At 38.1% G+C, this 25,020-nt stretch overlaps 1 protein-coding gene across 5 annotated transcripts in view; it reads right to left on the bottom strand.

Annotated features, from left to right (window-relative positions):
• zmat3 (zinc finger, matrin-type 3) overlaps positions 1-17,260 on the bottom strand; it is a 181,093-nt gene extending 163,833 nt beyond the window's left edge. For all 5 annotated transcript variants that reach the window (XR_005634325.1, XR_005634326.1, XR_005634327.1 and 2 more), the window contains exon 1: positions 17,109-17,260. Coding sequence is in view for 2 of the 5 variants with exons in the window: in XM_039758739.1 (XP_039614673.1) it covers positions 17,109-17,226 (118 nt within the window). In the remaining 3 variants the exon portion in view is untranslated. The remainder of the gene's footprint in view (positions 1-17,108) is intronic.
• Positions 17,261-25,020: the final 7,760 nt, after the last annotated feature.

Raw genomic sequence — 25,020 nt, 5'->3', positions numbered from 1 at the left:
GAACACCTCTGTAATTCTGTAGTGAATAAAAAGGTTAATAATAAAAATAATAATCTTTTCAGTTTTCTCTCCACTGGAACTTTCTGCGGTCATCTAATAAGACTGGCTTAATACTGCCACTTTGCTCTCTCAGGGATGGCCATTTTTCCATATCGGGGGCTTCTTCTTCCATAAAGTTGCAGATATTGCATTATCCTGTATACTGCTGTATCTGACACTTTTTTGTCTTTTATATAATTGGTAAAGGCTGTCTGTGATACTAAATTATTGCCTATACATAATATAATCAAAATGAGTTTGGCAAGTGTTCTCCCCGTATCTGCGTGGGTTTCCTCCCACAGTCCAAATTAGGTGCATTGGTGATTCTAAATTGTCTCTAGTGTGTGTTTAGTGTATGGGTGTGTGTGTGTGTGTGTGTACGCCCTGCCCAGGGATTGTCTCCTGCCTTGCGCCCTGTGTTGGCTGGAATTGGCTCCAGCAGACCCCCATGACCCTGTAGTTAGGATATAGCGGGTTGGATAATAGATGGATGGAAGTCACTATAAGTTACATAAAAAAGTTTAATGTCACAAACCATCCATCTTATTTTTCTGGAAAGAATTTTGAGGGAGTGGTTCACTGGCCATTAGATGAAGGTGCCATGTGACGGAGTAGATCCTATACTCCATGTCTTAATGAGAGATTTTTTCTTCCTTGTGGCACATGCTGCTAGAATAGGTTCCAGTTTCCCAAAAAATAAGTGGAGAGGTTAAAATATGGGTGGATGTTTAAGGAACAGAGCAGTTTACCATATTTATAATCATTCCATTATGGAACCATTCTGGCCTCTCTTTATTGTTTATGTAGATTCCAACCCCATTGCCTCCTACTCTGTTGGAATGTATTTAAAGAGATAGGCACTCAGGAGACTTTGTAAGCTTCCCAAGGAAGGTGTTCTTAAAATAACAGTTAAAATGGTGTGGAGGACTTGTATCCAAAGCAACTCCTTGACCAAGCATCACCACAAATAACATGATTCAGAGGAAAAAAGCATGACGGTCTCTGACTCTGTACATGCTGGGACCTTCTCTCTCTTTAACAGTAATATCAAAGCTGTAAAAAAGCTGTGCAAACAGATATAAACAATTATACAGGTGTATTGCAAGAGGTTGCCAGGTGTAGGAAGCACATGAATATGACATGAGAACAAGGGAAACACCTGATAAGGGCTGTATAGGAGGACACAGATCTATACTGGTAACTGGGAAGCATTTCTTTAAGCCAATGTGAGAAGAAAGGACCACATGAGACAACAGGACTAAAACTGTGGAACACATCCAGGAAGCAAATTCTTCAACAGGCTCACATATACAAAATGGAGAATTTAAGCAGAACTGTTACAGCATCTGAGGGATAGCTGATCGCAATAAGAGGAGCAAAAGCATAAAATACAATGGAATAAATAAAACAATCACTGTGCTGTTACACCAAACTATGGTCTATACATTTTAAAATAGCCAACTACATGCTCACGTCCCATCTACCTGTATGTTTTCAGTAATTGTCTGGACACTCTGCTTTCTTGGTAACTCACCCTTTTACTCAGAGCTGGATTAATGCATCCCATGCCCCTGGGCTATAACACCTCTGTGCCCTCTACCTTTGCCCCAAGTTGTTAATACAACACAAAAGTCGGGTAAAATAATGTAATGGGATGAAAAAAAATCTGAAGAATAACATTAATATTACAAATGAAACCAAGCCATAAAAATTGTAGAACCCACAAATATACAAAAACTTATTCAATGTTGCAAGGTACACATAGCTACATGACTTCCATCCACTCACATAAGGAAGAACATCATACATTTCTGTAAAGAAAAAATAAATTCCGTATAACACTGCCACATAGTGTCTTTTTCTCAATTACCTGTGCTGTCATTTTATTTTGTTATTCTGATATGTGAAAGTGGGGTAGCCCTTAATGACAGCCCTTACCATGACTGTTCCCAGGTGGATGTTAGGGATGGCCATGGACACCAGTTTTGGAGTCACCAGAAGCTATTTAAACAAGCTTTAGAGCAAGAAGAAAAAAGAAGAAGACAGCTATAAACTTTTGATTTGAAAAACATTCACTTTAAAATAAAGATTTTGGTGACGGCATTGGTGGAAACACCCCCAGCTGACGAAGGACTGGCCGATCATTGTTTTGGGAGAGGTTTGCAGTGGGAAAGGTGGCCACTCACCACCTCAGACAACATGCTCAGTGTTCAGCTGGTGAAGTACCCTTTCTGGATGGCAAGCGAACGAGAGCTCCCCAACATTAACCACGGTGAATTTTGGTGTCATCAGGTACAAACTCTTTACCTGGCTTTCACATTTCACATTCACCACCATTAATTGCTAAACCATATATTTTTTTGGACTGAACTGTCTGTAAAAATACATAAATCTCTGTACTTATAGTGATTTTGTGCTAATGGTTTTGTGGGATGTCAGATTGATTTCCTGAGTGTATATTTTGGGTTATTTATCTTCATCAATATTTCATTAAAATGGCTGAAACTTGAATTAGCTCTCCTGTTTTTGGTTTCTTGTAGAGGGGTGGGAAGGACAAAGTAGGGTGAGGGTGTTGGCTTTTCACAATTATTTAACCTCATCATTACCAGGTAGAGAAGTGTAAAAGGTCACCCTTCATAGGTAGCATTTATTACAAACTAATTTTTGGAACTCATTTTAGATTGGCCAGTTAGATCACAGATTTATTTTCTCCCATGCTCCATTTTAACATGAGGGTAATGCGCGCATCTACAAGCCAACACCCATTTAATTTTTTTTAACTAACTTGAAATTAATCAAAGCATCACTTAATGAATATAAGTACCTAAGCAGAACAACTTTTATCAGTTGATTCATCTCACTGGAGTTCAAATATTTCAATCTGCAAGGCTCATTCAATCAATTGGCCTTTAGCCTGGTCATCACTGCAGAAAAGTGGGATTTTTTTTCAAACTAACAAGCAAACTTATCACCATACATGACTTAACTCATTGTAGCTGCAGCAAGACAAACAAAACTATGCAAACTGTGTAATACTACTAACATTATGTAGAGCTTTAAATAATCTGGCTCCTTCTTATATTTTGCAGTGCCTGTCCCCCTATATTCCAAGTCATAACCTTAGACCTTCTAATAGCAGTCTGTAAGAGCTAAGCAAAAAAGAAGTCATGAGGCCGCATTTTGCTGATATGCACAAAAATCTGGAATACTTTTCCAATAGACATACACCAGAATAACATCATGGATCATTTAAAAATAACACCTAAAAAACACCTTTTTAATTTGGTCTTTTCTTTCCTACATATTAGCTCTTCTTGTAATACACTATACATGCATAGAATTATATTATCATATTCTTCAGGAATTTAGAATCTTAACTAATCATTTCTTTTCACTCCTCTCTTTTCTGGTTTTCTATGGTGGCATCTGCATCACCACCACCACCTGAGCAAGGCACTGTGCGCCCACCTGTGATACTTGAATGAAGGCAGGTGCCCCAGCTGTCCATGAAACTCACTGTGTCAGACTAGGCCTGAAAACAATAAGGCATAACTTAAGAATATTTTTGTTAGGTAAAATGCCCAGAGTGGGCTTGGTAGTCTTTTGGCATTAGAACCCCTGCAGATTTGTTTTATTTTCTCTCCACCTTATCTAGATTTTTTTTTTTTGTCCTCCCTGTCATCTGAACTTTTTATCAGGCTCATCATTAGGGACTCAGAATGCAATAGTATATACACAGACTTTTTTCTACTAATTATATTTCTATGTTATGTAAGCTCACATTGATTTATTTTTTATTAATTGTTTATTACTATTCTTACCTAATTTGAGCAGTTTTTATGTAACTATTTTTGACATCTTGTAAAGAACATGAGCTATACCTTGTATGTGAAAATATACTAGAGAAATAAATAGTGTTGGAAGGAAGGATTACACTAGGCTATCAACTATGCCAGTTGTGCTATATCAGAAATTTTCCTTTCTTTAGGTATGATTTCCCATTGACCGTGCTGTCTGTATGATGAAATAATTCAATATTGTTAGCATGTCTGCAATGCATTGTTTAACAGATTCCACGCTGCCATGGGTGAGGAATTCTGAGCACATAACACACCGTGGATAGGGCTCACTTTCAATATGCAAGCCTGCAAATCCATACAGTAGAGAATCATCTTGATATTTTCACTCCCTTTTCTGATAAATGGTTGCTCTTTGCCTTACATTTATTATCTTTGTATGCCAATAAATCCATCAGATTTGTCTCTTGAAGATGAGATGTAATCTTTCTCTCTATTTTTTTAGTTTTTTGTTTAACATGAGACACTTTCCGTATTGATTACCAGGCAGTGCTGGATCAATACTAAAATTTTAACTTGAGTATCGATTACAGCTTTTGGACCTCTGTACATGTAAGAAAACAGTACCAAAACAAATAATAGATAACCACCCCACCGTCTCACTTCAGCCTCTCTAGTGCACCACACAATCAAGTGCCTACTTGTTGCACTACAAAAACATGCATCTCCCTGCCTTGCCATACTATGCGGTTCCCCTTTTGAATTTGCAGTGCATCAAAAGGTAAGGGGGATGTCCTGCAGAGTCTCCGACGCATTGAAGAGTGGGGGATAGGGGCAGGGTGGTGATACCCCATGGAGTCTCCAGCACATTAAAGATAGGGGTCCTATGCAGTCTCCCCACAGTGCATTGAAAAGTATAAGAATGAAATTATGAGCCCAAGGTCTTTAAAAAACTACCAGTTATTTCTGGCCCTGAAAGTACAGAACTGATGGTATGTACCATTTTAATTTTTATTTCAATACAAATGGTATACCATATAACTCTATCACCAAGTACACATAAAATCATTGTTGCAGGATTTTGAAGAAACAAATATCTACAATAAACTTAACACTGCTATCTACAAGCTGGTAGAATAAAACTGTTAAAGCAACAAGGTACTGCTAAAGGATTGCAATCTATTCAATCCCGTTACTCCATACTCATTCATAGAGGTGTCAAACCACTTCAGGGAACATCCTAGAATTTTCCTGGCACCAAACCACTTTCAAAACCACTGAGTAAGACAGCAAGTTCCATGCATTCCATAAAATCAAATACTGAATTTAGTGTACAAACAATGTCTGATCAGTCATGATTCTGAACTCTATTTAGTCTATAAACAAGGTCCAAGAAAATCAAGTGCTGCAGAGATTTAAAATGACAAAGTGTAAAAAATAAGACCTGAGGGTAATCTAAAAACGGAGGCACAGACAAATACCCCATTATCCCTAAGGTTGGAAAATTCACTGAGAAATGTCAAATGAAGTGTCCCTCTCAAGATCAGGAATATCACCACATACAGTATATTAGAGATCTAAAGCTGCAGTAGTTAAAATGTTTTTATACTGCGATCCCCAATGTGCATATGTTTTCTTGTTTTTATAATTTACTAAAATGTAATGCTCCACACAGTACAGAGCCACATGCTAGTTCTGAAGTTACTCTTGAGATCAGACAATGCAAGTAAGAGTGTCTGTGGCAATCTACCAGCACATACGATACAAGATTAAAGTAATTCCAGCATTGTTAAAGCCCTGTCTTTAAGATGAGAATGTGCCCATTTTTAAAACAGTTGCCTTTCTTAACCTCCAGTTAAGGACTGCTGTCTTAGAGCTCCTTCAAACTTTCAAAATTTTAAGCAGTATCTTTACCAAAGTTTTTTTTTTTTTTTTTAAATGGTGAAGGGTACAAATGAATTCCATCTCCTCTTAAGAATGCTAAAACTGCCAAACATGACAAATTAATTCACCAACAGAAGTAACCTTATGTTGTTGAAATGGGAATGTTGACAGTCTGTGTGATAATTCATGCCATGTTCCACTTCAATGTGTGTCTTTTCAACTCTACTAATACTGTTAGAGATTGAAAAACAAAAGCTGAAACAAGTCATATGTAAAAGAAGAAAAAATATAATTGAAATTTTCACCATTAAAATGTGGCACTTGACATAAAAAGCAGACATTTCTTATAATCCAGCTAAGAGTTGTTCTGCTATAATAAGCCATATATATATTAAGTTTTGGAATCTGGTTCTTCTGCTGACATTTAAAACACAGTATAATATATGGGGAACAACAGCTTAATATAGACTCATTATTCCATCTAATCATCCGGGGCCAATCCTCCTAGAACTAGCATTGGATGGGAGGCCCCTTCATCTCAGTACACAGTCATATACACTTGTAGTCTTTTACACTGGACCAATCTAGAACAACCAATTAATCTAACCTGTACATTTTTAGGATGCGGGGCGAAATTCTTATTATTTTATTTTTGATCAGATACATCAATACCATGCCTTAAGTAACTTACAACTTTATACTGTATGTATTGTTTACATGTTGCAGACAGCTCAACAGCACACGGTGAGTGCAAGGTAGAGACTGAACCTGCACTGTCAATACATTACACTGCATGCCTAATATGAACGTGAAAGAAAAAGTGACTGTACTGATTAAGATTTACTTCAAAAAGCAGATTTAATTGTGAAAACCTTCACAAGCTAATTAATAATATTTAATAAAATTAATAATTTCACATTTCAGATTTATATAAGCACTATTTTTTTCATTATTTTGCATCACAGTAAACCATTCGTCCATTTTCTGACACACTCAAATTCAAGACAGGTTTATAAGAAGATGAAGCTTACACTGACAAAATCAGCCTGAAGCCTGGAACTAACCACAGATGACATTCCAGAACATTGCAGGGCATACTTAATCATACTCCTCCGCTCATTTATTCCACCATGCAATCCACACTTAAATTAATTAATCCATTTATCTATTCACTAGCCAAATACCCGCGCTTCGCAGCGGAGAAGTAGTGTGTTAAAGAAGTTATGAAAAAGAAAAGGAAACATTTTAAAAATAACGTAACATGATTGTCAATGTAATTGTTTTGTGACTGTTATGGGTGTTGCTGTCATCAATGATTTGATCATCATTATTTCTTTCAATCAGGTTCGTATTTGGAGGATGTGTTGTGTTCAAGTTACATTCCGTGTTTGTCTAGTCTATTCCTGACCATCTCATCTTCGTTGTCAATCGTTGTAAAGATAACAGGTTTCATTCATCGAAGTGTTCACTACCCAAATCAGTACTCGTGAATCTAAGATGTTTAACAGGCATTCCCAGTATTAAGTTGTGGATTTGCCTGCGAATATTTAGTGGCAGCGTGTCTATGAACGTAATTTAAACTTAAGCTTTACACCTCGGTTTCCTATTGATATGTCTACAAAGTTTGTTCAGCGTTAGAGGGTTGTTCCTTTCCTACTGCATCAATAAACAGCTTGTCTTCCTCTTTATCTGAGACATCACACACTGCATGCACGGATTTACTTTTCCCAGTCCTGCAAACTTTAGCGAAATGGTTCAATTTACCACATTTTTTACACTGTCTTCCTGTAGCTGGACATTGATTTTTTCCACCGTGTGCTTTGTTTCCGCAGTAGCTGAACTTATGAATATAAGTGCATGCATCACTCGCTTCATATTTTGTTGCTGCCGTCTCAATTGTGTAATGCGTTTTTTGTTCAAGCGCTCTTTGGAGCTCTTGCTTGTTGTCTACGTATTGCGTTCACAGTCAGTTCACGTGAGTCACTCGGAGTACATGCATCGAAGGTTCTCAGCTCTGCTTGTGCTATCTCATGTGATTTCGTGATGTCCACGGCTTTATTTAATGTTAGCCCAGACCCAGCACTTAAAAGTTTCTCTTGCATTTTTGCTGAGTTTGTGCCAAATACTATTCTATCCCTGACCATCTCATCTTCGTTTGCATAAGCATACTCCTTCACCAGCAATTTGAACTCCCAGCAGCGAATATATTGGATTGCTGCTGACAGATGGCCTTATATGGGCAGGTACTCAATTACGTGGGAGGCGTGGTGATGGGGAACGCAACTCCGCCTCACACGGCGACCGAGCTGCAGGCTATGGCCGTATATATGTACATAAGTAGGATTCAGTTATGACCGTTACGCGTAGAATTTCGAAATGAAACCTGCTTAACTTTTGTAAATAAGCTGTAAGGAATGAACCTGCCAAATTGCAGCCTTCTACCTACACAGGAAGTTGGAGAATTAGTGATGAGTCAGTCAGTCAGTCAGTCAGTCAGTCAGTGAGGGCTTTGCCTTTTATTAGTATAGACTTGCAGAATACCCGCGCTTCGCAGCGGAGAAGTAGTGTGTTAAAGAAGGTACGAAAAAGAAAAGGAAAAATTTTAAAAATAACGTAACATGGTTGTTAATGTAATTGTTTTGTCATTGATATGAGTGTTGTTCTCACATCTATCTATATATATATATCTCTATCTATCTATATATATATATATGTTGTTCTCATATCTATCTATATATATATATCTCTATCTATCTATATATATATATATATATATATATATATATACCAGCTTGGCAGCGGAGAAGTAGTGTGTTAAAGAAGGAAAGAGAAAGAAAAGGAAACATTTTGAAAATAACGTAATATGATTGTCAATGTAATTGTTTTGTCACTGTTATGAGTGTCGCTGTGATATATATATATAGCAAAATACCAGCTTGCGATGTCATGTGTTAAAGATGTTATGAAAAGAAAAGGAAACATTTTAAAAATAATGTAACATGATTGTCAAAGTAATTGTTTTTTGTATTTGGCTGCGTCACAAAGTTGTTTTCGGTAGCTGCATCAGAAAATGTACCACGCGTCTGACACGCCTCCTTTTACTGTTTTCTCACAGCTTGGATTGCTGCTGTCATATATATATACACACACACACACACACACACATTTTAAAGAAAATTAGTTTTGTGTCCTCTGCAGTGTTAAGAGAGAAAGGCTTTGGTTTGGGATAAAAGGAAAAAAGGTGTAAAGAAAGGAAAGTTGCCTTTTTTTTTTATATAGTATAGAGAGATGTGTTAAGCTGGCGTTATGATCGCCTTTTGGGGACAGTCGCGTGGGTCTTGTGTAGACTGGTGAGACGTCCCGCCATTAATCGGCTGTGATGGCACTGTGAGTCCTCCACTCCTGTGCGTGTCTTCATAATCCGAGCTGAGGACCTCATAATCGTATACGTGCAAAAGAAAGTGTGAATCGCCTTAATATTATTTTGCCGTGGTGTAGAAAAGGGGTCCCGTGTTTGCACTTGTCTGGGCTATAGCGCAGGGGGAGGATGAAAAAAATTAAAAGTGCTCACTTTGACTTAAGGCAGAAGCGCAGTCAGCGTCTCAAAGGCCGGCACAGCTATGCACGCGCTGGCTGCTCGACTTTTGCTGGGCAGGAGACCCCAGTTTTGCAGACACGTTCATGATATCAAAAGTCTCAGCGCTCTTTGGAGGTCATTCATATATATATATAGCAAAATACCCGCTCGCAGCGGAGAAGTAGTGTGTTAAAGAAGTAATGAAAAAGAAAAGGAAACATTTTAATAATAACGTAACATGATTGACATTGTCATGAGTGTTGCTGTCATATATATGCCTGCCTAAATAAGTCACCCTCGCTTTGCTCTTACTTTTTACCTTCATTTAATCATGGCTAGTGGCAGAAATTATAAAATGGAAGGAGGATGGCTTTACCAAAACAATTGTTGATGGTAAATCGATTATTCATAAAGCTTGAGTTGGTGATCTGTTTTCTGTGTTAACCTCATATTTTTCATACTTCTTCTCAAACTAAGGTGGTGCGAGGGTAAAATGAATCGGGATGCGCTGATCAATGTAATCGTGTACCAGGAAATCATGCATTGACAAAAGCTCCCTTTGCTTGTAATGCAAAGTGTGATTAAATGCATTATTTTTAACGTTATGGAGCACATGCATCGAAGCTTCTCAGCTGTGCTTGTGCTAAGAAAAGGAAAGATTTTAAAAATAACGTAACACGATTGTCAATGTGACCTTTTGTAAGTAGTGCCTGGAGGATTCAGTGTGGAGAAACTCTAGAGACAGCGTGTGTATTAACTTGTGGATTTTTCTGTGAGTATATGGTGGCAGTCTGACAAAGTTGCTGCGGAAGACGGCGTTAGCCGCGGAGCTCAGCTCAGAGCGAAATGAGATTAATAAGGGGGGAGATGATGACGTGACTCCAACACCCGCCTTAACTGTCAATCCCCACAAACACAGTCTCGAATTTGCATAAGCACACCCCTTCACCTACAATTTTAACTTAGTTACAAAGTGATCAAAACTCTCGTTTATATCCTGCGTCCTCTCATTAAACTTGTATCCCGCATTACCTGTGGGCATGTGAAACGCCAGCGGTAGCCTGTCTATGAACTTAATTTAAAGTTTAGGTTTACACCTTGCTTTCTTTCCGAGGTAGCAGCACTCATGAATATGGTAGTATATGTCACTCACTCGCTTCTTATTGTTTCGCTGCCTTCTCAATTATATAATGCATGTTTTCTTAAGCGCTTTTTGGAGGTCTTCCTGGTTTTCTACGCACTGAGTTGACAGTCAGTTCACGTGATTACGTGGGAGGCGTGATGATGTCACACGAAACTCCGCCCCCCACGTCTTTCCAGCTCAACTATATTACAGTTAATGGATAAAAATACCTTCCAGTTATGACCATTAGGCATAGAATTTCAAAATGAAACCTGCCCGACTTTTGTAAGTAAGCTGTAAGGAATTAGCCTGCCAAATTTCAGCCTTCTACCTACACGGGAAGTTGGAGATTTAGTGATGAGTCAGTGAGTGAGTGAGTGAGTCAGTGAGTGAGTGAGTGAGTGAGGGCTTTGCCTTTTATTAGTATGGATTATCAAGCCTGTATAATCCTTTTCAGGGATGTGGGGGACAAAGTCTGTATTGGCAACATCTGGCACACAACACAAACCAATCTTGGATGGCACTCTATTGAATAGCCAACTCAAGAATATTCCCACTCACACTAAATGTTCCACTGTGTCACCCTCAATCAGTTTAATTTATTCAAATTAATTCATTATTAAGTGGATTATCGTTATTGTGGGAGACATACTGGCCTACCAATTAGTGCTGCTGCTCAAATACAAAGAGACCTAGGTTTAAGTCCTGCCATAATCATTTTATGTGAGGAATTTGTACATTCTAATCATTTCATGTGGCTTTTTGCTGATACTACAGATTTCCAATACATCCTAAGTTTTAAAGAGTAGCCATGTTCACAGTGGGCAACCAGTTCCCTCTTTAAACCATTCACCTTGTTTTGTTAAACTATGTCATGCTCCTGCAGTGCAGTTGTCAGATTTAAAGAATACCATCTTGCTTGTGATTTACATTTGTTCAGCATTATTCATCAAGAAATTTAGCCCACAGAAAAATTTGTGTTCTTTCTTATCCTCCTAACAAAAAGAATGATCATTTATTGTTGCCCAAAATAAATTTACAAAGAAAAAAATGGTGAAAATGATAATAAAAATTAAGAGTTTAGAAAAAAAAATTATAGATGTCCCATTTTTTCATTTTCCTTTATTTTTTATATTATTATAAACATAAAACATTTATAAGGTATAAATATTACATTATTTTGAACTATACATTTTGCCTTCTTCATGATTTTTGTCTGTACTTGCAAAACTGGGAGTAGAACATTTACTCTGGCATATTTATGTGCACTATATAGTGATGGACATCATGGTGGTGCAGTGGTTTCCACTCAGATCTAGGCTGGATCATGCCTGCATAGAGTCTGCATGCTCTTCCTGTGTGTTCTCTCAAGTGCTCTGGCTTTCCTCCCATATCCCAAAGGCAAGTGGATTAGTTTAACTGATGACTCTAAATTTGGCTGGTATGAATGTCAGTGAGCATGTGCTTGACTACGCCATGCCTAGGGTTGGTGCCAACCTTACATCCAATGTTGATCACTGAGACTCCAGCCCTCAGGATAATGAACTGGATTAAGCAGGTTTGATAATGGGTTGATTTGTTTTTCTGTTGATGTCTGATGTTATGGGTGTGACTTCACTGACAAGTGGTTTGCTCTCTTTGGACAGCATTCTCTTATTTGATTCTATTTTTAAACTGCCACTTGATGAATACACACAGGTGTAAATAATAGCTCCTCTTCCGTATATTATTATTTGCAGCTGTTTGCACTCACTGCTAATTGGTTTCTAATTAAATAAAACGCTATTAAGAAATACTGCAAAATTATAAGCAAAGCTACCACCTCTGTGCTGTAAATCGGTGCCTTCCCACTCCTGCCTTGGTGTATTGCTAATATGTCTAATGATTTTTAATGCACAAGCCTCCTGGCTTCACAAGTATGAGGATGAAGAACAAAAATAACCTGGTGAGAGTGACTGGATTCCTGTGTTATAAAACTGTGGCCAGATAAAGTCAACTTTTACAATTTCCCAAAATAAATGCCCTGCATCTCCTACTGTAGCGTATTTGGCCCTCTAATGATGAAAAGTGATGAAAACAATAAAAAGATTTTAGACAAACGAATAAACAGAAAGTTTAGTTAAATGTGGAGACTGGCTTCTAATTAAGAAAATGGATGCAAAGCAAACCCATCCATTCACCTGTATTTAAACTAACTTCTTTCATTGCATTACTGTATTAGAGGAAGCCAGAACTTATTCTATCATCATCAAGACTGATATGGCACCTGACAGGGTCTCCAGGAATATTGTGAGTGTCAGAAAAGAGAAGGAGATAATAACGCTAACTAGAGTCATAGTCAGTGCCATGCAAAAGTTTAAAACTGAGAGATCAAAAGAAATTAAACAAACAAAGCACTGTGGCAAAGCCAAAAATCAAACTCAAAGTAAAAAACAGAGTCGGAAAGCCCATAATGAATCCAGTACTTGGCATACTTGAAACGTAAACTAACTCATGTGAAGAGAGTTGAGTTTTTTATCCAACTGAAGGACATGTTCTACTTCCGCTGTGGCCATATTTATACTTGGGCATCCAGTCACGTCACACAACAAACCTGGCTCAAATAACTTGTCAAATATGACATATAAATAAACAAAATAGTGTATAACAGCGCCATTCAGAATGAATGTTACAAAAGCTTAAAAGAAATATCAAAGACTGAATATAATGTATGCAATATTAGATATGTGTTATTGTCACGGCACAGGGCATGTAAAAAAGTCAAGAATAAGACAACGAAAACTAACAATGTCACAGAATACTCAGTCTTCATGAGTGATGTTCTGCTACGTTCTTGACATCTATACTCTGTCCATAGCTCCTCAGTAGATGTCTACTTACTGTATGGATCCATTCATTTTGAACTGTCTCATAGCATTGTTCTTGGTTGCTCCCTAGTCTTTTTTTGTCCTTTCTGCAATTACAATTCTTGCATCATTTGTTCCACTTGTAATGTGCTAGTGTAAGTATAAGGGACACCACTTCAGTATAGAATACAATAAAAAAGGACAGCTTCTAGTCTGAACATGTATGCTAGGATAGAACAGATCAGACATACGGTGAATGATTGGTAAACGTTCTGGAAACTGGATATTGTAAAGATAAATGATCTTTTATCGAGCCATTAGCTCTAAATTTAGCAACTGGGCACCAGCTGGCCCATAACTAAGAGGCAGGCTGGAATGAAAACCACAGGATATACAGTAACTATAATGGATTGGCATTTACAACCACTGCTAAATGGAGAAAGATCTGAATGCCTACTATAACCTCTTGTCAGAGACATTTTAGCATAGTGTAACGTTTAATTCAAGTATTGGTGCATGGTGGCTAAAAAGTATTCAATCTTCACCATTTATTTCCAATTTTGCAATTACACAAAATTTAAATGTAATTAATTAGATTTTGTTACAAGTCAAAATGAAGACATGTGTCTATAGATATTTCCAAATAAACTATCTGCATATGCACAATGCACACTGGATATACCCAGTGCTATAAAAAGCATTTGTCCTGTCACATTTTCAGCATTAAATCATTTTCTTCATTGTTAATGTTATCAGTTCTTACACTCAACCCTAATATATAAAAATATAACTGAGCTAAGTGTCAAAGAGTAAGTTAATAACTCAAAATGTTCTTTCCATTTGCTGATGTGTTTGAAAATGAAATTGCCACTTTCGATTCAGTAACAAGTTACAATGCCTTTAGCAGTAAAAAAACAGCAGCCAGACTGGAATTGCTAATTAGCCCCTTGCAGTACTGGGAAAGAATTCTGGCCTACTCCTCCTGGCAGAGCTGCTTCAATTCAGTGACATCAGTGAGCTTCTGATTATGAACTGTTTGGTTCTGATTCTGCCCCAATACCTAAACAAGGCATAAGAATGTGATTTGACTATGTAACTTCAGATTTCTATATTTATTTTCTTTCAGGTTGACTGATATTGACTTTATGATTGTTTCTGACCATTGCATTGCAGCCTGACCCAGATGTGCTTCTGTTTCAGAACAAACTGAGGAACGGCCTGATATTCTCCTGAAGAATCTTTATTTTGATACAGAGCAGAATTCATAGTCACTTCAATTATCATCTAGGGCATGTGACAGCAGAGTTTCCTCAGACTATGCCACTACCATTGCCCTGCTTTGCACATGGCAGGAGATTATTACTGTGGAATGAAGTGTTAATGGCTCTCCAGATAAATCAGAAGGCCATATTGGTCATGGATCCCATTCTTGTCCAGTGTCTTACTGATAGTGAAGTCATAAACACTAACTTTAACAGACGCAACCCTAGACATTATTATATGTTTCTTAGTAACTATTGAAAGTTGGTAAATGTCAATGTTAGCAGAATGGTTTCTCTTCTAATGAGGAAATAATAAGAGGAAAGTGGAGAAAGTGGGAAAGTTTATAATGCAGCAGGTAAGAATAATATGCTGCACTATAAAGTTCCCCCATATGTGTAGTACAGCACTGTCTGTAGTATACTGGAGCCCCACAGCCTTACAAATCACTCTATAGCCCTTCTAAGAGGGAACAGTATCAATAAATGTTCCCAGACATTGTTCTGAAATTGCTTTGTATTATAATGTGACACACCTGTAGAACCTGTATGAAGTTAACTTAAATATAATAGTAAAAGTCCTTTCTAGTTACACGGTATTAATATTGGGTAGGGCTGATCTAAAACAGGCCTTCCTGGAAAACAAATACTTCAAACAGGTAATCTTAATTACTTTAACTGGACTGAATTTATTAGCGAGACAATAACTTTTTCTCACCAAAACTTTGTATTAGATTACCTAAAAGCAGCAAAAATTTTGATGTCTTGTTTTCTGTTACTCTTTCCTCTATATGTAACCACAAGAAACAAATGAAAATCATTATGAAAAATATGAAATAATAAAGAAAATAAGAAAATAACATCAGTGAATGTTATCTTTATGAATATAATCCTTATATATTTCCTGTATAAAACAAATTAAATTTCATACATGTATTTAGTTGTGTATAATTAAGAAAACAGAATAGAATTAAACATCCAGAACTACAGATAACGCTTTTTAAATTTTGAGAAACATAGATAAAGTCATCCACAAAGAAATTGTCTAAATGGGAAGCAAAAATGTGAGTAGGATGAATTAAAAGCAATGCTCATGTGACAGGTGGCAAAATGATTTATTAAACAATAATGTAAACCAAATCAACATTTAAGGTGCTACAGTGAAGAGATGGAACAAGCATTGTAGGTAGACACGTAGTGAAAATAAATTGAGAATAGCTAAATAAATTATCAATTTCCCAAATGTGCCATTAGGCAGAACATCAGACTTACTGCACATTCAGAACTACTAATCAAGTTGATGGGTTTCATTACAACACCAAAGTAGAAGATTTCCATTTTCGTGTGGAGGAGTTAAGTAAGCCTCCCTTAAGTACAGTATGCATAATCAATCTGTGGCTAGGATCCTCATGTGCGTGGGATATTTTAAAGCACAAGAGGATATGTCAGACACCCTGAGCTGTTGTGGGTCTGTTGAGGACAAAAGCAGAAAGCTTTGGTGTCAAAGGAAATTGCAAGGTTAAAAGTTTTGCAGATTGACTCCCTGCGAGTCGATTTTTACTCTTAATTGATCTCTTAGGCAGGAATGGAGTCTGAATTGGGTATCTATTTAAAATTCTGATGAGACACTGCACTGACTCATCCTCAGCTGAATCAGAAAGCACATTCGTCCATCTGGGTGCTGCAGTACAGTGGAGGTTGAGATATATCACCTTACAGTTTTCATATAAAAGCGTCCTTGGAGGTTTACAACGTTATGAGATGCGCTATATACATGCAAAGGAACTGGCGCTGATACAGTGATTAATGGACGATTCTTCTAGAGATAAGCGGTTCTGCGTCTACATGTGCACCTATTAAATAAACGCATATTATTTTGGGTTGAATCTCACTCCACTTCCTTAGTTGTGGCTGCAGTACAAATAAAGGGCACAGATTACGCCACGGCAACCGGAGTGGGCAGACAAGTCCATTTTTTCTTACAATCTAACATCAAGCAAGCAATGGAATCCCGGGTTTCTTTGATCTTCTATGGACTACTAATATTTGAACGAGAAATCCTGACGTGCGTCAACGGTGAACTGAAGGCGCCCAACGAAATTTCCGAATGTCAGTAAGGCTACTTGCACGCGCGTCGGGTGTTAGGTTACTTCTCTGGTGACGCGTGCCAGATGTGCCCAGAAGGTCTGATTACCGTTAAAAAGACATCAAACTCAATACACCTTCCGCGAACGCGTTGCCGTGGTAACGCCCCCAAACATTTCTTCCGACTTCTTGGACATTTCACGAGATTTGGCAAGTGTCAGATTTCGTCATTGTCAGCGGATTCGGTAATATGCTGTTTTCATTTACAGCAGCGGCATCCCCTGGCTGTAGAGAAAGATCGTGGGGTTTTGCTCTGAAATATTTACCAGTGCAGAAAAGTCAAATAGCAAGAGACGCTGAATGATTCACAACAATTTGCACACAAGAGCATCTTGACTCACTAAAGATTTGGACTATTAGGGGTTATTCGTGTTGCAACGAGTGCAAGTGACCGTCTTGTAACTAAATGCCCCTGCAGTGAAGCAGGCCCCAACTTACCGGAGTCTTTCGGTGCAAACTGGTGGACGTCTGCGCAGTTAGGGAGCAAGCAGTGATAATTTCTGCAGTTATTTTGGTAATATGCGCTCCTATTCTTCACATCCATCGCCATCTTCATCGCATCCTTTAACTTCCAGCCAGGCGCTCGAGCCGCTCACGGTGCACCGATTCAATAGGGGTGTACAGGTTCTTGGAGAACATTGAAAAACTGCCTACCATCGGGATTTTCCGCTTACACATAAGCAAAACAGAAGAGCTTACTTGTAAAAAAAACGTGGTGCATGAAATGTAGATTTGTATTTACAAAGACAACCACAAATAAGAAAATAGGTAACAAGTACTCCCCTCGCGCATTTGGTAAACTCCGCTTCCCATAATAAAACTGAGATGGATCGGCGTCTCCTCTCCGGACCCAGCCGTGCAGGACTTTGTGTTAAAATATGAAGAATGAATCAAGAAGTTTATTTCAAAGCAAACGGGACAAATAAATGACTATATGTAATTAGTCAAAACCGCGTTATGTTATTGTTTGCCAACAATAAAAGTAATAGTTTGGAACATTAGCCAAAAAGTCGGTCTCAACAGGTATCCAGTTTGTTTTAGTATACGTACACATTTTATAACAGCATATTTATGGTAAGCGTATGCACTGCTCTTCGTCATTTTAGAAGCTACAAAGTAAATATCTCACAGCAAGGGTAAAACTCTTGCCATAATTAGATGACTCACCATTCCCCTTCACCAGTCCCTAAAAGAAATTCAGCTTTGGATTCCATGCTTCCAGATGAAGTGGCCGTATAGTAATGGGACTCTAGGGTCTTGTTTTTTCTTACTGCTTGGTTAAACGTTCGTTTATTGACTATGCGCAACTTCTTGTTCTTTCTTGTGAACTATACAAAATACCACCCTGACACTACCAAAGATTTAATTAACAGTTTATAATAGAAAAAAAATCAAGATCACCTTTCTTGTTTTTTCAGTTTGTTTTATTTATTTATTTAGAATGAATTCTTGCATCTTTTTATCTTTTGCCCATCTGATTTAGAGAAGGAAAAATGCTGATAATAAATAAAAAAAAATATTGTTTCAAATATTTGCAACTTGCTTGTGAGATGTCACTGAGATAGAATTTAATTTGTAAAAATTTACTCCTTGAAACATTTCCAACAGTAGTCTTTTCACTTTATCTAACAAACCTAAAGGGCAGCAGTAGCTCAGTCGGTAGAGCGGGTGGTCCAGCAATCGGAGGGTCGCAGGTTCGCTCCCGGCATGAGAATGCGGCTGTTGTGTCCTTGGGCAAGACACTTAACCTACCTTGCCGCATGGTGGTGGCCGGAAGGATTGGTGGTGCCAGTGTTTGGCAGCCTCACTTCTCTCAGTGTGCCCCAGGGCAGCTGTGGCTACATAGTAGCTTATCATCACCAGTGTATGAATGGGTGAATGACTGTTGTGTTGTAAAGCGCCTAGGGGGGTTCTTGAACTCTGGTTAGGTGCTATATCAAATACAGGCCATTTAATAAACCTCCTGATTGTAATTCTTTCTGCTAGTGTACAAATTATAGCATTGGCGCTTAGATAGATAGATAGATACTTTATTAATCCCTTTATGGAAATTTATATGTGTCTTAGGCAGGCTATCCTTTTTTATAGGCTCCCCTGCTACTGGCTCTGAAGCTTCTCATTTGCATGACGGATACAGTTCATACTTCTGGTGACTCATCCCTAGGCTGATGCAACTTGTCAGTGCTGGTACAATATTATTTTATGCTTAAGTTTCAAAAGAATGTATTGATTATTGGTCAGTGATGATAAAGTGAAAGCAAAGCATGAAGAACACTGTCATACTAGGTGGTGGACGTTCAAACAATAATGTAGGGTTAACAGTCTTTTTTAACTGGAGGCTACTACAATACAGTCTGTAAGTATTTGGACAGTGATGCAATTATTAGTGTGACTCTTTATCCAAGCATCCTGGTCTTAAAATAAAACAAAATATATATGGTCTTAGTTTAGATTTTCAGTATAAAATAAATAGTATGTACATAATAAATAATTTAGGAATTTCATCACCTGACCTAAATCTGACTACGCATGTATTTGCACTTGTGGTAGACAAGACTAAAAACACCCTGAAATAAGCAGGAACTGAAAATGGGTGCAGTACAGGCATGGCAAAACATCACCATGGAAGAAATGCACAGCATGGTGATGTCTTTGGGTCCCAGATAGTCACTAACTGCAAATGATTTGCAACCATGTATTCAAATATGAACATTTTTAAAAAAATAATATTAATTTGTCCATTTAATTTTTATTCCTTTTTTGGGGGGAATTGCATATAAAAATGCTGTAATTCCTATACAAGTCTCCTGTTATTTAATGTAAATACCTTCAAATTAATGCTGAAAGTCTACGCCGAAAGCTGATATCAGTTCTTCCATTGTAATATCAGTATGCTTGGATTGAGAGCCACACTACTACACTAGTGCACATAAAAATACATTTTTATTAAAACACACAGAGAAATAAGGTACAAACTAATTAAGCAATGCATTCAATACATTGACCAGTACATTCTCTTCAGTGTGTGTGAACACAAATAAAACTAAAATGTCTAAAACCAGCTTTCTGTGAAATTAAATTGCTTACTTAAGCTGCAGGATCTTGAAAATCTAGTGAATTTATTTATTAGAAACAGAATTAACTGTTTTAATGCTTTAAGGTCAGGCTGTACAAATTGTTCACCTACTACTCTACAATTGATTGAAAAAATGGTGAATATGATCGTAACTAGAACTAAGAAAAATTACCATTTTAAATCACTTAAATGTCTTCAATTAAGTTTAGAGACAGTTTAAAAGCTCTTCCTTAGGCATACAAAGTTAAAAATCATTTAGCCCTCCCTTTACTTTATAAACCTTATTACAGTCTATACTCCAGGGTGTATACTGAAATCCCATGATTCAGAAATACTTAAAATTCCAATGAAAAGGCAGAAGTATAGGGTTTCCACATTTTGCAATAAGCTGCCCACTGACATTAAAGAAGCTCCTTTGTACTCAGCATTTAAGTTACGACTGAGATCTTTTATTTTTGCATAGTTAATCTGATATGCCAATATATATGGAAACTTCTTTTTTTCACCATCTGGGAAAATGTTCCTTCTAATGGCAATGAGGTATACTTTCATTATGTTGGAAAGAAAATATTTAATTTTCTTCTAAATTGTGTAAATTTTGCGTGCCTCAGAGGTGTAACTGCCTCCTCAAGAAAATAAGTGTTTTTGCAACAATAAAATAATTCTCTTTTTCATTTACCCTTTTTCTATTGACAAAAAGGATACTAGAGCGAGTAATCTGTCTTGCAAATTTCTGTCCCATTCCTATATGGCCCTTCAGAAAAAAATTAAGTGACATCTTCTTGCTTTTCATACCCTTGGGGAAGATTTCACATGTTATAAATTACGTTACATTTCAGATATTTAAGGTCACATGATACATAAATGTTAGATTTTAGAAACTGAAAAAAGTGGATAGTATTAATCCAGTTATACTAGAATTGTCCCACAATATCTCATGTATTCTACTGAATTACAGAAAGAATTCAAAATGTTTCTAGTAGTAAATCACTTATAGTCACCACCTGACAGCTCCAAACATCTTAATTATGTTCCTTGCCCTTTTACTCTCTGCATGTTTCACTAATGAGAACATCCTTCTTGAAAAAGCATAATGTTTACATAGATTGAGGTTTAACAAAAACATAGAAATCATAATTGTAAAACAGGCAGGAATTAATCGATTGTGGAAATTCTCAGAAAAGAGCAAAAACAGAAATCACAGTGAAGAGAAACTGAATTAAAACCTATACTTCTTTAGGAAAATCTGTGCTTTTATTCTCTTTCACAGAGCTTCAATACCTTTTTTAGTTTTAGTTGGGACGAATGATTAATGACCACTTAAGAGCATCATGGTGGCTCAAAACTGCCCATACATGTTAAGTGTTTTGAAAACTAAATTGCAGTGGCAAAAACTCAGTAAATAATACATAAAAACAAATTTAAAGAAAGCTAAGGTTAAACAAATATTCCAAACCCAAGAAGTAGCCACAAATAAGTACAGATCCTTACCATGTAGGTGGTTTTGCATGACCACCACCTGATCAAGTGCACCTGTGGTGCTCAAATGAAGGCATGTGCCAGAGTTGTCCACAAGACCTACTGCGGTGGATCCTCTGGGACCATGCCTGGAAACAATGAGGAATGACTTTAGGACATCAGTGTCAGACACAATGCAAGTGGGGCTGGAGAGTCTTTTGGCCTTGGAACCCCTGAAGATTTTGTTTTTTTCTCCAGCTTTTTTTTCTGTCCTATTTTTTCTGGAACATACACGTACTTTAAAAGCTGTCAGAGGCGAGTAATTTCTGGGTTTATAGGCATCTGTTTCGAGGGAGGTTTATCTTTCCACTTTTAAGTATTCTGATCGACCCTCGTCTTTGTTAGCCTGCTTACTGTCTAGTTTTGATCTGTTTAAAAAGTGCCCCTTGATTTGTGTTGCTAATTGCTTCATGGGTCACTGCTGGGCTCATTCTGCTGCTCCCTGCTTAAGGAAACCTTAGGAGCTGTCAGGCAACCGTTAGCCCCCATTGAGTAAGGGCCAATTCTATCTATATGGGTCCACCAAGCAAGGACACCAGACAAGGCAATGGTCACTCTTACTTGACTAAGGTACTGTTTATTGCCTTCCTTTCAATATTATCTTCAGCCTGTGTCAATAATACATTCATGTTATTAACACAAGATGCTTCTCTCACCCCTTTAGCAGGAAAGTTAGAAATCCAGACTACCTTCATCTGCTGCATCAAGCCACCACTTCAGTCACCCTGTTCTCATTTGGCTTGTGGAACTGCCAATCCGGGGTCAAAAAAGCAGACTTTATACCAGCTTTTGCCACCAAAAAGCATCTTCAAATGGTGACTCTGACAGAGACATGGATTAGACCAAAAAAAAAAAACAGTAACACCGACAGCACTCTCCTCTGCCATGAACTTCTCCCACTTCTGCCCCTCTGCTGGTAGAGGTGGAAGGACAGGTATCCTTATATCCAAGAGCTAGGGATTCACCTCTCTTTGTAATGTATGTACCTCCATTATTTTTGAGTACCATGCACTTACTGTTTCCTTTTCAGTTAACATAAACATTGCTGTTATTTATCGCACTCCACGTTTGCTCAGGAATTTCCTTGATGAGCTGGATGGACTGCTATCTTCCCTCCCTCATTCGCCAGCCCACTTCTAATTTTAGCGGCCTGAATATCCACCTGGACAGCCCTCCTGCTGCTGACTTTCTCTCTTCTTTCCTTCTTCAATATCACATAGCTCTGCACCCCACGACTCCCATAAATGCAACTGCCACTCTTCTACACACGTCTGACCACTTTTTCATTCAGTTCACTCTGCTGTTTCCCTTCTCCTCACTCCCCCCCGTATCCTTCCGCCATCACCTATGCTTCCTCTCTCCCACTTATTTCTCTTCCACAGTCTCCTCTGCTCTCCTTCCTCCTGACCACTTCTCTTCTCTTGATACCAGTACTGCCACAGACACCTTATGCTCGACTCTGTCCTCCTGTTTTGACAATGATTGTTCTCTTTCTTACTGGCCAGCATGCAAAACACCCTGGTGTCCCTGGCTTTCGGAGGCACTCTGTATTTAATAGACTGAGCTCTGGACAGCCGAAAGGAAATGGAGGAAGTCAAAGGCCCAGGTAGACCTGGATAAGTATCAATCCCTTCTTGCATCCTTTTCTTCTGCCACTATCAGCTGTAAGGTAAGGTTTTATTGGACCAGAATTAACAGCTTCACTGACCCACACTCTATGTTCTTTGCTTTCACCTCCCTTCTTAACCCTCCTCCACCTCCACTCCCAACCTCCTTGTCTGCTGATGACTTTGCCATCTTTTTCCAGGATAGGGTGGTTGCTATCAGCAGTCAGTTTTCACCCTCACTGCCACCCATTATGCCTCCTCCCAAGCATTACCTAACATTCTACACATTCTCTCTACTATCTGACATTGATGTTTCTGACCTCCTCTCCAATCCCCCTACTACCTGTCCACTTGACCCTATCCCCTCACATTTTCTTCAGGCTCTCCCTTACTCATCTTTGCAATTACTCACATCATTAACAGCTCACTCAATGCAGGTACATTTCCTACCATCTTCAAACATGCTCTGATCACTCCACTCCTCAAAAAACAACACTCTATCCATCTCAAGTTAACAATTGCAGGCCTGTCACTCTCTTTTCCTTTCTTTCCAAAACACTTGAATGTGCTGTTTCTTCAAAAGTCTCTTCCTTCCTAGTACAGAATGGATTGATCAATATCAACCAATCCAGCTTTAGGAGGAGCCACTCGACTGAGACATCTCTACTGACTGTGGTCAACCAGTAACAGTTTGCTAGAGCTACCAACATGTCATCAGTCCTGATTCTTCTAGACCTTTCCTCTGCCTTCACCATGGTCAACCATAACATCCTTCTTGTTACCCTCTCTGACCCTGGCATTACTAGGACTGCTCTCAGTCCTACATTTCAGGCAGATCCTACAGTGTATACTGTTGTCAAAGGTGCGTCAGACATGCACAGGGGTGCTCTAAGAATTGGTTCTCTACTATTCTTTCTGTACTCCACCCCATTGGACTCCATCATCTAATCCCATGGGTTCTATGCTATGCTAATGATATACAAGTGCTATGCTAATGATATACAAGTGCTATGCTAATAATACACAACTGTACCTGTTGTTCCCTCCTAAAGACAATATGGTATCAGCTAGAGTCTTTGTATGTGTTACTGATATCTCAACCTGGATGAAGGACCACCCATTTACCTTGGGGTGGTGATTGATTAGCAGTTATCTTTTTCTGACCACATTTCTACCATTTCCCTTTCATGCAGGTTCAAGCTGTACTACAGCCACAAGATCACACCTTATCTAATGGAATATGCAGCACAACTTCTGGTCCGGGCTTTGATCTTGTTGTGTCTGGACTACTGTAACTCACTTCTAGCATGTGCTATCAAGTCACTGCAGATGGTACAGAATGCAGCTGCCTGTCTTGTGTTTAACTAGCCGAGACAGGCATATGCTACTCCTCTCTTCAGTTCACTACAATGGCTCCCTGTAGCAGCACACATTAAGTTAAAATCCCTGATGTTTGCCCACAGACTAGTCAGTGGGTCAGCACCTGTGTATATAGAGACACTGATGAGGTGCTTCTCATCGACTCAGGTCTACCAGGGTACAGCATGCCTCTGCTTTGTATCAAGTCTCAATCCAGAATCTTTTCCTGTGTAGTTTCTAGTTGGTTGAACGAGCTGCCCACCACCTGTCTAATTGACAGAGAAAAAAACTTTGCTCTGTGATCTTTCATACTGTTGGTGGATTTGTTGTCGCATTATGTTTAATTGCTTTATCAATTGGTAATCTATGTTTGTAAATTTATTAGTTATTACATCTTTTCACTTTTGGCAATCAAGTTTTGTTACCTTTCCTACTACACTTGCTGATCAAACAGGCCCTAGCCTATTGTTACTCAATTATGTTTACCTCTTTTGTAAGTTACTTTGGATATAAATGCCTGCCAAGCAAAAATGTTAGTGATGTATGAAAAAGACAATGCAGAAATGTATGGGGTAATTATAAAGAGAGAGAGGCAATTGCTTTCTCACAATGATGGTTGCTGAAATTGTATTAAAAAGGGCTCACAGTTTTATTCTTTCATAAAATGTCTTTTTAAGTGAAGCTTATTACCATAACAGACTCAATCCCTGAACATTATTAGCAACCTGGATCCTTCTGGTTACATTAATTACAAAACTAAATATCATCATTTCTGCACACATTTTTTATT

The sequence above is a fragment of the Polypterus senegalus genome, chromosome 1 (genome assembly GCF_016835505.1).
Source record: "Polypterus senegalus isolate Bchr_013 chromosome 1, ASM1683550v1, whole genome shotgun sequence".
Taxonomy (NCBI): Eukaryota; Metazoa; Chordata; class Cladistia; order Polypteriformes; family Polypteridae; genus Polypterus; species Polypterus senegalus.
Note: the sequence above shows the minus strand (reverse complement) of the source record. Positions and strands in the feature narration are given on the sequence as shown.